Source organism: Colletotrichum siamense (assembly GCF_013390195.1).
Source record: "Colletotrichum siamense strain Cg363 chromosome Unknown KSG_Cg363_contig05, whole genome shotgun sequence".
In the NCBI taxonomy this organism is placed as follows: Eukaryota; Fungi; Ascomycota; class Sordariomycetes; order Glomerellales; family Glomerellaceae; genus Colletotrichum; species Colletotrichum siamense.
Window position 1 is genome coordinate 2,624,271 of NW_023501018.1, and position 12,841 is coordinate 2,637,111.

The 12,841-nt window shown below is 53.6% G+C and overlaps 4 protein-coding genes across 4 annotated transcripts; 1 reads left to right on the forward strand and 3 right to left on the reverse strand.

Annotated features, from left to right (window-relative positions):
* Positions 1–478: 478 nt before the first annotated feature.
* CGCS363_v008274 (uncharacterized protein) lies at positions 479–976 on the reverse strand (the record flags this gene model as incomplete). The annotated part of the gene is made up of 1 exon (XM_036640123.1): positions 479–976. One exon carries the CDS (start codon positions 974–976, stop codon positions 479–481), a length of 498 nt encoding a protein of 165 aa, XP_036494295.1.
* Positions 977–4,213: 3,237 nt separating this feature from the next.
* CGCS363_v008275 (uncharacterized protein) lies at positions 4,214–5,121 on the reverse strand (the record flags this gene model as incomplete). The annotated part of the gene is made up of 2 exons (XM_036640124.1): positions 4,214–4,236; positions 4,290–5,121. The coding sequence occupies 2 exons, from the start codon at positions 5,119–5,121 to the stop codon at positions 4,214–4,216; spliced, it is 855 nt and encodes a 284-aa protein (XP_036494294.1).
* A 3,395-nt stretch (positions 5,122–8,516) lies between these two features.
* Positions 8,517–9,957, forward strand: CGCS363_v008276 (putative serine/threonine-protein phosphatase; the record flags this gene model as incomplete). The annotated part of the gene is made up of 4 exons (XM_036640125.1): positions 8,517–8,533; positions 8,594–8,717; positions 8,778–8,868; positions 8,939–9,957. The coding sequence occupies 4 exons, from the start codon at positions 8,517–8,519 to the stop codon at positions 9,955–9,957; spliced, it is 1,251 nt and encodes a 416-aa protein (XP_036494297.1).
* Positions 9,958–10,235: 278 nt separating this feature from the next.
* Positions 10,236–11,791, reverse strand: CGCS363_v008277 (uncharacterized protein; the record flags this gene model as incomplete). Its single annotated transcript, XM_036640126.1, has 3 exons — positions 10,236–11,193; positions 11,260–11,704; positions 11,761–11,791. 3 exons carry the CDS (start codon positions 11,789–11,791, stop codon positions 10,236–10,238), a joined length of 1,434 nt encoding a protein of 477 aa, XP_036494296.1.
* Positions 11,792–12,841: the final 1,050 nt, after the last annotated feature.

Consider the following 12,841-nt stretch of genomic DNA (forward strand, 5'->3'; position numbering starts at 1 on the left):
GAGGGCAGAAGGGAGCCACTACGAGACGAGACGATAGGCTCATTCGACAAAACACTGTTATTCGTGAGTGAAGGATGGCTATTCGAGAAGGCAGACCCGGCTAGAGAAGATGATAGAATATCCTCAGATCTGCAGAGCATTCGGGTTGGCCCCAAACAGACCTTGTGACAAGGAATCCACCTGCATCACACCAAAAGCAACAATGCGTCATATCGTCAATATCATTCCTTAGTACCTGATTCATCCTTCCATGTCGTTCTAGTATGACCCATGCCCGATCGCCGGCTGTAGACTTTAGAGAACCAGGTCTCGATGAAAATAACAAAGAAGAAAACATCAGCATGCTCTGATCAGACATCAATCCGTATACCAAAAGATACCCTCGCCTTCTATGCCCGCGAATGGCGTTCAAGTGATGCTAGACACCATGAGAAGCCATTACCAGCTTACTCCTTGGCGATGATGACTGAGAAAAGAGTTAGCATCGCAGGCTTGCCAATCGTACGAAAGGGGGAGATGACTTACCAGCAGATTGCTGAACGATCTGCGTGATCTGGGGAATCAGGGCCTGGTCAATGAACTGGCCCAGGTTGACCTGGCCAATGCCGTTAATGAGGCCGAGGTTGAGACCACCAAAGTTGAGGTTGGCCAGGTTCACATTGCCGAAGACGCCTTGCTGCTGGATGGCGAGGATGGTCGACAGCTGCTGAAGCTGGAGGAGGGCGTTGAGGTCAAAGTTCTGGGCGCCAAAGAGGTTCTGGAAAGCCAGGACGTTGAGGTTGTTGACCTGGCCGAGCTGGCCGAGACCCTGGAGGTTGAGGCCGTTCAAGGCGAGGAGGTAGTTGAGGTCGAGGTTCCTGAAGCCCTGGAGGTTGTTCAACTGGGAGAGGTCCACGTTGGCGCGGGGCTCGTTGGTTGTGGGGGCGGCAGCGGCGAAGGCGGCGAAGGCCGAGACGAAGACGGTGGAGAAACGCATCTTGATGTTTGGTGGGTTGGGTACACGGGTTGAGTGTGGTTGATTAAAAGTTATTAATATCAAAGTGAGCACAGCTCTGAGTAGTTCCTTTAAGGAGTGATTTGGTCGGGCTTGAAAGGAGCGAAGTGAAAACACGAGCACAGCTGGTAACCAAGTTAGTCTTAAGGATCTCCGCGAGTGTAGACATATGTGATCTTACCTCTGTAGATAATGAATGAATGGGAATGAAGGAATCGGACCGGATGATTGACTTGATTGGGTGTGAGAGGATGGGGGGAAAAGAACGCTTGATACGGCGGACACGGGGAAACATTATATACATGAAGATGATGAGGCGGCGATGCCAAGCTCATGGCACTTCCGCAATGCGCCGAGAGGGCGTAGTAAGTTTGGACCGTTGCCAAGGACGATTAAGGTGAGATTTGCGCTCGGAAGAGTTGAGAAAGAGTCACCCGGTGCGTATCAGAAACCGGGTGTTGCTGGGACGGAAGAGTGTTGGATCAAACAAGTTGGCAGGGGAGGTTGAGGGCCAGGGGTCAGGAGATGCATGCATGGCAGGGGCGAAGTTTCTTCGGATGAGCCAAGCGAGAGAACGGCTGGGGTCGGGGATTTGAGATTGGGTACAGGAAAATCAAAGCCACCAAGATAAATTTATGAGAGCGAACACACGCGTGTTTGTCTACAGAATAGCTCATCACCTTGCAGTAGGCAGAATGATGTTACTGTTCGAGTGATCCGAAGGGTTGAGCCCGTAGGCTGGCACTCTTTTGACCACGCCGGCCTCGCTGTTGTCCGAACCAAAGAAAAGGATGTTGGCGAGGGGATCAAGGGGAAGAAGGAATCATCCCTGTACAGGTCACACGCCTCACTTGGCAGATAGCTGAGGCCCAAATAACCTTACTTGATGGGGCTTGCGGCTACTTGGCCGACATCAAAGTTTAGGACGGGGTTGGGGAAGTGCTTGAGGAGGAGCATCACGCCGGAAGCTGACGAGGCTTTGGGGGATCTCCAAGCCGGCAGATGGTCCTTCCAGTCTATCATTGTCCCAACCAAAGGCAATGGAACGATGTCAGGATCTGCGACTAGGACATCGAGGAAGAGCTACTTCCGTAGGTTCGGCAGTAATGCCACCGCAGAAATAGGGCGGTGTCGACATCGGATGAGAAGAACCGTGGTCGATTGCCATCTTGTTGCTCCCGCCAGCTCCGACACACCCAGGGTTTCAAGCAAGACAACAGCCTGTTCGTTCCACCCGACCGACCTTGCACGATATGGCAACGTATCACCATGCTAACCTATGACCAACAATAAGAGGCAAAGATAGATCCGATGTTCACCAAGAGTCAGTCTAACAACCAACAAAGGCAACGAATTGCAGGCTAGTTCTGAAAATCAAGCTTGTCGTCTTTCACGGCCTCTGGCACCGCGGAAGAAAACGCCCAGGGTCAGCCTTGGTCCCCGAGAAAATGCTCCACCCACGCAGGAGTAGGTTTTCTCAAAAGCTCCGAGTACGAGGGTCGCGAGAACGAAAGAAAATGTCTGCTAGTTGGATTCAACGCGGCCTGTTGATGTGTGGTGGAATTAGGGTAACGCAAGGACGCTGCAGCCAGCTGCATGGCTATCCCGGCTAAGCGTATGGACTTGGGACGGTACTGAGATGCCAGGAGTGCCATCCGAAGACTGAAGGAAACGACATGGAACTTGCGGTCGGATGACATAGGGCCGGATTCGAGCCCATTGCAGCTCAAGTCTTCTGACAGCCATGGACGGGATGAAGTAGAGTAGAGTTGGTGCTTGAGTGACGGCGTCACATCGTCCTGATGGGCTGGCTGCCCAGCCGGCCAAGCGGCGTTCAGAAGGCTCGGGATGTCAGACCGAGACTGTGGCTTGTCGGTTGCACCTTGGTGTTATAGGAGAGCAGGGCCGATGATTGGGTGATTCCATCCAAAGAAGGACACTGGAGCAGATGAGCGATGGAGAAGAGCCGTGGAGGGAACCTGAGATGGGAGAGGAGAGGAGAGACGTGGACCCATGCAGCGGACGTCAGAGCGGCTCAACTAAGGTTTAGTGGCAAGGTTAGCCTCAGCAAAGTGGAGCATCTGTCAACTTTTGGACCCCAAGGCGGCCACTGCGTCCGATTCAACGCCCCGCCATTGGTCCGTCGACCCCCCGCATTCCGGTCGTCTCGCAGCGGCCCGGGCGCAAGTTGCAACGGTCTGCCACCGGGAACTGTCAGTTGCTGTCATGCCAGGCCCCTGTTCGCGTGCGATCTCCATCTACAAATGTCGCAGGTGCCCGTCTATGAGGCACATGCACCTCTCAACGCATTGAGCGATTGATAATAGCGCGGCCTGCCCACGTCACCCTCTCCTCCAGCCCCTTCTTCCATCTCATGTCTTGACGGCTCGGATCTTGGGCAATTCCGTGGAGATGAGGATGCATTCGCGTTTGGCCAAAGCATTTCGCTACCAAACTTTGCCATCATTGGAGCCTCCAAAGGGAGAAGAGTTGGTATCACGCCGACAAGTAAGAGACTTGGATTATCTTATCCACTCCGACATCGTCTGTCCAGAGTAATCGGTCAAGTTCACTTTACCATTGTATTATTTGTGGTTTGAGGTAGAAGAGTGTAAAGGCAGACAGAATGTTGAAACTGGATGAAGGCTCCCACGATTCGATGGGAAGCAGAATGGTGCATGCATGTGGCATACGTCAGTAGAAAAGTATCTCTTCACCTTTCGCACACGTGCTGTTCTTTGTAAAGTAGACAATAAGCTTAAAAGTTGTGATGGTGCCAAGAGTCTGGGCTCTTACCAGGATCCCTTGACTGAAACCACGAACCGCCCCCAGGATCAACAGGACTCGAGACAATTTTTCTTTCTTGATACGTCAAAGTCATAATATTTTGGCAGATGCATGTTTGTATAAAACACATTAAGTACATGCAGACCCCTGTCTTCCAAGACAGCCTTTTGGTAATGCACCGCGACCCAATCCGGATTCCTGAGGAACCCTTTTCCCAACTCTAAGCTCATCGCCCCTGGCATGACCCGGGCCTCATAGCAACGGCACTTTATTGCTCCATATCAACACGCCATGCGGCGCTGGTATCCTCGAGTCAAGCTTGTGCGAGGTTTCTGTGATGCGGCAGCAATCCTGGCGAAGTGCTCATTCACAACCAGACAGAAGGCAGGTCCACTGCGACTCGTCCAGTGATTGAGAGCTTTAAGGGCTCATTTACTGCTTGCCGCCACTCATGCCTGAAATAGAGAGTTAGCGATGAATACAACATCGAAATCTCAAGTTCACTTACCAATCTGGATGCCGTTGACGACAATGCCCTGCTGCATCAAGCCAACAAGCTGGACGGGCTGGATGAGACCAACGGAAGTCAGCTGAGCAAGTTGTTGGAGCTGAGCGAGCATGATGAGCTGCTGCTGGGCCTGGAGCTGAGCGAGAGCGTTGACGTTGACAACATTGTTGAGACCCATGGCGGCCAGAAGAAGCTGGATGTTCTGAAGGACCTGAGCATTGTTGTTGTTGTTGTTGTTGTTGTTGTTGTTGTTGTTATTGTTCTTGTTGTTGTTGTTGCCTCGGTTGTTGCCCCTCTGAGCCTCCTTCTGGGCCTCCTCGGCCTTCTTCGCTGCCTCCTTAGCAGCATCCTTCTGGGCCTTCTCGGCCTCCTGCTTGGCCTTATCAGCCTTGGCAGCGTCCTCCTTCTGCTTAGCGGCCTCCTCCTGGGCCTTCTTGGCAGCTTCTTCTTGCGCCTTCTTGGCTGCCTCCTCTTCGGCCTTCTTCTTCTCCTCCTCGGCGGCAGCGTCGCCACCCGCAGCGGGAGGCGCAGCAGCAGGAGGAGTAGTAGCCTGAGGAGGAGCAGCTTCGGCGGGGGGAGCAGCTTCAGCAGGAGGAGCAGAGGCCTTGGGAGCCTCAGCGGCGGGGGCCTCGGCAGCAGGGGCTTCAGCAGCGGGAGCAGCAGGAGCGGCAGGGGCGGCAGGGGCGGCAGGGGCGGCAGGGGCAGCAGGGGCAGCAGGAGCGGCAGGAACAGCGGCCTCCTCGCGGATGGCAACACCCCGAGCATCCAGCTTGGGAATGCTCAGACCCGACACCAGGCCGGTGGCAATGAGAAGAATCATGGAGGACCTCATTTTGAAAAGACTGTTGAGAATGGAAGAACGAGAAACTGTCTCGTCAGATCAGGTCTTCGGGGTTAACGGATAGGGGCGACTTACGGTGGGTATCAAGGAACGACGGAGAAGCGTGGAATGAATGAAAACAGAGCACAGCTGCTTGAGATTAGTCGTCAAACCCTGTTCGCCGGGGAGAAGCTGCTTACCTCTTGAGAGAATAGAATAGAAAGATGGGGTAAAGACACTGTCCTGAAGAGAAGGGATGAAGAACAAAAAACCATCTCATTGAGAAAGACGATGGCTATTTAAGTTCTGCTCGTTCTGGACAAGACATTAAGCATAAGTGCTCGAGTGGAGCTCATCCGTTATCGAGTAACCTCTCACGGACCAAACATGGCGCTTCAGACGGCATCCATCAGGCCCATGAGACATTCCATCTAGGATCACCAGTTTGCGTAACGTGCCAATGGGCCGTGGCGTCTACCTCCCAACTCTCGAAGCAGCATCCGTCCCCACAAAGCAGGGCGGAAGAAGATGGGTTGAGGAAAGCCGGTCTCAGTCGTCCCCGTCAAGAAACAGATGGCACCCGTCAACCCAACTCCCGGCCGCCCCCCCAGCTCCAGTCGTTGCTCACGATTCGTCCCTCGGCTGTTTCGACTGATCTGAGCCGTTCTTGGCGGCTGGGACATCAGACCGCTTGCACCCCCAGCAGTATTTCTCCGCGCGATGAGCTAAAGTCAACCCTGATAATGTTATTGACGACCCTGGTCGTCGGGTCTGCTCGACGATGGCTGCGCTCAGCACGCCAAGGCGTGCATCAGGGGCACCCTGTGTCAGACAATGTTAGCAGATGTTAGAGGTTAGTACGGTGACATGCTGCGGGTCTTAGCAGCAGAGATCACTACCCGAGTCCTTCTGACGTCTCATCCTCCACGATCGCCCGGACTACCACGGAAGACACTGGTGCCGCGAAGAATTCGAAAATCACGACTGAGAAAACCAGATTGCAACTGGATGCATTGCTCACATCTCTCCTCGCGTTTCCCGGGAGATCATGCGCGATCAGGTCCACGGCAGTTGAAAATAGCGACGTGAACAGGAAGGTGAAGTCGAGGGCAAACGGGGGATCCTTGAAGATGTGCACCGATCATGAAATGCCTGGAAAACACGCAGAATGGCTGTCGACGGAGACTGCAGAGTTTTCAGAGAAGGCAGCACAACCGTATTCGTAGGCCAAGACGTCTAATGCTGCCGACCTCGATTTTGGGTTTGCGACCCGTCGGATTGCAGGCCCTTGCCTCACAAGGATCGAAGACCCGATGTGACGTGCTGCAAGGGCGGACTGCATCTGCGTTTCAGGAACAATTGTTGGAAATAACCTTGATTTAAGGACGAGTGCTTATTTAAACTTGGCGAGGCTCGACCAACGCCTTTGGAGGGAATGTCTGTTTGGTGCATTTTTGTATGCGCTTGTGGCTCGAGGTGGCCCGGCATGGCACAGTAGTCCCGACTCCGGGCAGCAATTGAAGGTCAACGTCTCATTGACGCGATGCACGTGTGAACTAAGAGATGACACACGACTGAGGCGATGTGAAAAAGAAGAAGAAAGAAAAAGAGAAGATGGCATTGGTTTGTCTTTCATCAAGTGACCGTTCATTAGGATATGTTTTGCTTAGTTGCTTGCATAAACTAGAGTAGACGGCGAAGCTCCGGTTGTACCTGGGACAGGCTCTGGCGTCCCGCGAACTTTGAATCTGGCGTTGTAAATCAACGTCGAAGCATTGAAAAACACAGAGTCAGAAAAGTGCGGCGACCACTTATGGCAACGATCTTGATGAATGGAGAAAGAATCGGATGGGTCATTTTGGACGGTCCAGTGTTCGTCCAACACCACTAGGTTTCTCCATCGACGACCGCTCGTCACGGAGTCGCTCCGCTCGCGCAGATGGATGACCTCGAGTTAACCAACGTTGTACGGGCGACGCTTCATCCTGCCATGAGCAATGTAATCAGGCTACCCTCCCGTGCTCTTGTTCACGGGCACGTGGTTGGGTTGATCACCACAATGCTACCAGCCGGTCTCATGCACTTTGCAGACCCGAGCCGGAGGCTGCTTTGTGTGTGATTCGCATTCCTCGACGGCCCGGAGAAGTTATGCCGCATCGCATCGTTGAATAAAAATGGTATCTTTGATTGTACAAGTATCATACATCGTCACCTTGAGGCCTCTGGTGTCTCTTTGCTCGGTCCGTGGAATCCCAACCACTCCCCCAGTATGCCACCCGGCTTTGGTACTGGGCACTCCCTCCGCAAGCGCTCCTCTCTCAGTCGTAATGTCTCCTCATCGCCGACTTGGTCAAAGTTGACGATGCCGTCCTTGATCTCGGGGTTCTCGCGACGCTTCCGCCTCCTCCGGCGACCATCCTCTCCAATCATAATGTCGCCATCGGCGTAAGTGACTCTGGGTGCCGGGCAGGGTAGCAGATGCGGCAGTCCGACGACGAAGAAGCTAGCGACGACTGTGGTTGCGAAGAGGGATGAGGTCATTCGCGACCGCGGATGGAGGGGGTGTGGTGGCATGATCGCGTCTTTTTCTTGTTCGGAAAGGAGGGCCGATGGCTTGTCTGGTGCAATTGGCAGTCAGCAACCCAGAATTTGGCATAATCGAGTCAATCACGAAGATGTGCTCACCTATCGCCGTACCATGCTCGCTGAGAGGGGCAGGTAATCCGGGCAGAGTCCGCTGAAGAAGGCGGGAACCTTGGAAGTGGTGTGGATTATTGCCTGCGCTCTGAATTTCTCGCAACCGGCCCGTGAGTGAAGCTCACGCTAATGGTCGGATTGCAATTCAGGCCATATGATTGGATTCCGACGTACTGGAGTGGGACCAAAAAGTGCCATGACCTGCCAACGGCTCTTGCCTGAGGACCTGACGGGATCTTATCTTCGGGGGTCGTGAAAACAGAATTTCCGAGCTGAAGTTCCGTTCCGTCAAGTCCCGGGTGTCGCCTGGGGTTGGGAACGCAGCGACAGGGATGGCGCTGTACCCACTACATGCTTCCTCGCAGATCCACCCCGGCGCGGGTCGTGGGTGTGGGCTCTTTCGCTGATAATTGATAAGAATTAGCGCGGTTAGGGGCACAGCGCGACCTACCGCCGAAGCCAACAGTAAAGCAGTTCCTTGCACGTCTCCTGCCGTTGACGCCATGCTAAATCTGCCTTGATCGCGACGCAAATAATTTGCCAACTCAACCGGGGAAAAGCGACGCGCCCGAATCGCAACGGCAACATCTTTCCTACGACTTTGCGACGTGTTACGAATATCTCATAAACCTCTTTGACCAACGATCGCGACTCGCCGGCCTCGGTCGCCGCCACAACACCGACCAGAGCGCCCCTCCGAGATCATCGCTATGAGCGACCTCGATAAGTGAGCAAAACCGCGGCTTATATCGGTCTAGAGCTTGTCATATGCTAATTCTCAATCCAGAGCTATCGCGCAATTGCGTGCCTGCCGCCCAATCCCCGAGGCGCAAGTCCGCGAGCTGTGCCACAAGGCACGCGAGCTTCTCATTGAAGAAGGCAATGTCGTCACAGTCACGGCGCCCGTAACGGTACGCCTCCGTCAGACTACCATGCCAACATCGGACCGGCGTTAATGTATTTCTTTCCAGATATGCGGTGACATTCACGGCCAATTCCATGACTTGATGGAGCTCTTCCGCGTCGGCGGCGACGTACCGGATACCAACTACCTTTTCATGGGTGCGTCACCGCTATTCCATCCCAATCTTAACCCGGTATGCGGTATGCTGACATTGCCTTCGACGTCTAGGTGACTTTGTAGACCGCGGCTTCTACTCCCTCGAATCTTTTCTCCTGCTTCTGTGCTTAAAGGTTCGCTACCCCGACCGGATGACCCTTATTCGAGGCAACCACGAGTCCCGCCAGATCACAACCGTATACGGCTTCTACGACGAATGCTTACGCAAGTACGGCTCCGCAAATGTATGGCGGTATTGCTGTGACGTATTCGACTACCTCGCGCTTGGCGCCATCGTTCTCGGCGCATCACATACCTTTAATTCTACCCCGGGCCAAGAGCCCGTCGGCGACGACATCGAGATTCAAGTCTGCGATCAGAGTGGCTCGACCATGAGTCGATTCCCCCGCCAACGAAGGCCGCAGAGACAGCCGACTCCCAGCAGCCCCAATGGTGCACCTTCATCGTCCGGCGGCGACAAGACTGGCCCTCCAGGTTCTGGCGCATCGGGAAGTTCGTCGGGGTCACTCGGCAACCCTGCAGGAGCTATTCTTTGCGTCCACGGAGGTCTCTCCCCTCTCATTGACAGTGTCGATAAGATCAGGCTTCTGGACCGGAAGCAAGAAGTACCCCACGAGGGTGCCATGTGTGACCTGTTGTGGTCAGACCCAGACGATATCGATGGCTGGGGTCTATCACCTCGTGGTGCAGGATTCTTATTTGGAGCGGACATTGTCCGAGACTTCAACCATAAGAACGATCTTTCGCTCATTGCCCGCGCCCATCAGCTGGTCATGGAAGGCTTCAAGGAGATGTTCGACGCCAGTATCGTCACCGTGTGGTCGGCACCAAATTACTGTTACCGGTGCGGTAACGTCGCTGCCATCCTCGAGCTTGCGGAAGATGACTCTGGCACCGGTGTGTTCGCTCGCAGTAATGGCGATGTAGGCCGCAGCGATGGTGGTATCAAAGGCACCGACGACTATGTGTTGCTACCCGGGCCAGCCAGAAGATACCGCGTTTTTCAGGCCGCGCCGCAGGATTCTAGAGGAATGCCGGCCAAGAAGCCGGTGGCCGATTACTTTTTGTAGTTCATCGAAGAGGTTTCGAATGGCGTCAGGGGGCACGAATGAGATGAATACTGGTCTCGAGGATTTTCCCCCCACAAGAAAAAAGGAGAATTTCAATCATCAGCTGACATCGTGAGCAATGCTTGGGCTGGTATATCCCGTGTCTTTTGATGTGTACGTACGTCCTGGTATGAGATTCGACGGAGGGAGCACTGAGCGCCACACAATTAACAAAAAGAGCAAGCGAATTCTCTAGTCTAATATGTATACATGGACCCATTTAACACCAAAAACACCCCTTATACTACATGATACTGCCCCCGGCCTCTGCGAAAAAGCTTCGGCGTCTGACGGGCCCTCTCCCCGAACGCCGCCTCGTGTGCAAGATGTCCACGCTCCCCGTTGATCCAATTTGCAAACAGGCCCCCCGTCTTTTCACCGTCTACAAAAACCTTGGCTGCAAAGAGAGTCTGCTTCTCTAGCCGGTCGTGGCACTGGCCTATCATCGCCGCAGCGCTGGCGAGCGCCGCCGCTTTTTGTTCTTCTTCTTCCGGGGTCTTGGGGGTCGTGCGGTCCGTGGTTTCGCAAAAGGTCGCGAGGTCTTCAAGAGTACGACACGTGTCCGGGGTATCGAAGAGCTCAACGGGGAACTTTCTGAAAGCTTCGAGCAGCGTTTCGATCTGCCTTTGTGTCTCGTAATCAGGACTGCTGGCCGTTTGACGACTGAAACGAGTGGTCATGCTGTCGTAGAGTGTGACAAGGTCTGCTAGTTGGTCCCTGACGGCCATTTCTTCTTGATGCACCGGATGGAATTGACTTTTCAGGGAAGCAATCCTGAGAAGTCCTTCGACGCTTTTTTCATGATAGTGAGTCTGACTTGTGTCGGAGTTGATCTGGTCGTTACCAAAGGAATGCTGGTGCTTGCTTTCCTTTCCATTTCGATCTCTAGAGGGAAAAGGATTCAACTTCTTGAAGAGTTCGCGGAACCATTTGTTCCCCTCTTCCTTTCCGCCACGAAGACCGCGCGCGTGGCTGTTTCCGGTTTGCTGTCGTTTGCCAGCTGTACCGGGCAACTCGTCGCCCTGTCTTTTACGAGAGTTCTGGGGTCTCGCCGGCGAAATGTCTTTGCCTATGTCGGCCCACCACTTTGCATCTCGCTCCGACTCTTGTCTTTCTTCTTGTTCATCTAGTTGGCGTCTGATGTGCACGGCTCCGCTCATGTCATGGGCCGCACGTGGCTCAGACACATGTTGTCCCCTAAAGGAAATCGGCGTCAGCGCTGATTTTGCGAAGGCGGGGTCGACAGTTGGCCATGGTTCGTACCTGGGAGCTGGAGACAATGGTTGAACAATTCCGGCGGGTGGTGCTTGTGACGGCGCCTGGATTCCAAAGGCAGCTTGCGGAGGAGGCGATGCTCGTCTTGGAGCCACAGACGCGAAGACCAAGCCCCGATCATCCTCCGCCGGAGGGAACTGAGATCCTGACGGTTGAGCTATTGACGGAAAGTCAAGTTGGCTTGCCGCGTTCTGGTTGTCAGGTGTAAAACGATATTCTCGGGGGGCGGCCGGAGGAGGAATAGGCGATGCTTGAGGGACATTCCAAGTCGGGGTTGACGCAGTCGGCAAAAGTGGTTCGACTGGAGATATCGGGTCGCCCGTGACCTCCCCTGAAATACCCTGCTCAACTTCCTCTACCTGCGTCAAGAGAAGCTGCTGCTGCTGCAACAGCACATTCTCCATCGTAGCAAAAGCATCGCTCTCATCTTCAGTTAGCCCTCGCATATTAGTCAAGAAGACGGCCGCATCCTCAGTTCTCTCAGCCAACCGCTGAAACGCTTGTAAAGCTTCATGGACATGACCGTGTCGGTATCGGATCTCGGCTAGATGTCTCCCGATTTCGACTTCTTGGGATATTAGCGAACACTGCAAAAGGTCTATCCGCTGTTCTAAATATTGAATTCGTGTTGGTTGTAGTGATTGCTGCTGTGGCTGTTCATGGTCCATATCGAGAAATGGGGTGTCGAGCGTATGAAAACAGACATGAAACACTAAAAACGACAATGGCTTGAGAAGACAGTGGAATTCAACAGAAACAAGTCGTGGGGATCTTGCTTCCTTTAAGAACATTAAGAGACATTTGTATCCGTGTCGTTGTCGGGCTGAAGGGAAACAATGGCCGTGCTCCCCACCGTACGTGGTCTTTATATGTGCCCCATTCGCCACGTCTCTCATTCAACATTTGATTTTGCAATGTTGCTGCGATGTGACAAAGACAGTTAAGAAATCCTGGGGACTGGATTCCGATGCCCAAAGACATGTACCGGTTTTGGTTCTTTTCGAGAGAGGGTGGTGGTCGAGAAATGTCGTGTAGCCTTTGTTTCTTGTTTGCCATCTCCTGAGCTCCCTTACTTCAGAACAATAGGATATTCTCTTCTTTTTCCTTCAACACCCTGATCCTCTTCTCTTTTGACGCAGATCCCTGGAACCACATTTTCTGGCAACGAAAGCGCGACTTGGCTTTCAGCAAAGCTAGTCTATTCTCAGTCCCAAAGGACGCGTTTCTGAACAATTTACCTGGCTTTCTCGTCTATTGTCTGTTTAGTCTGTCGGAACGCAGCATGCGAGCTGGGTCAAGTTGTTGTTCCAGAGGAGGTCGCGAGTTAGGTGCCGATGAGGAGGAGCTATACTGGCTCCATACGATATCATGGGCACCATATTGCGGATGCGTAGATTCTTCTTGAGGCCATGGGAATGCTCTCAGGTTGCCCGTCTGTAGATTTCGTCGGTCTTCCGCGCTAGAGTCTGTGTCGCATAAAGATGCGGGGCCGGAGTGGCCAGCACTTCCCGTCCCCAGATGGGGAGAAATAAAGGACTGAGCCTGATTGAGAGGGTCGTAGACCGCGTAC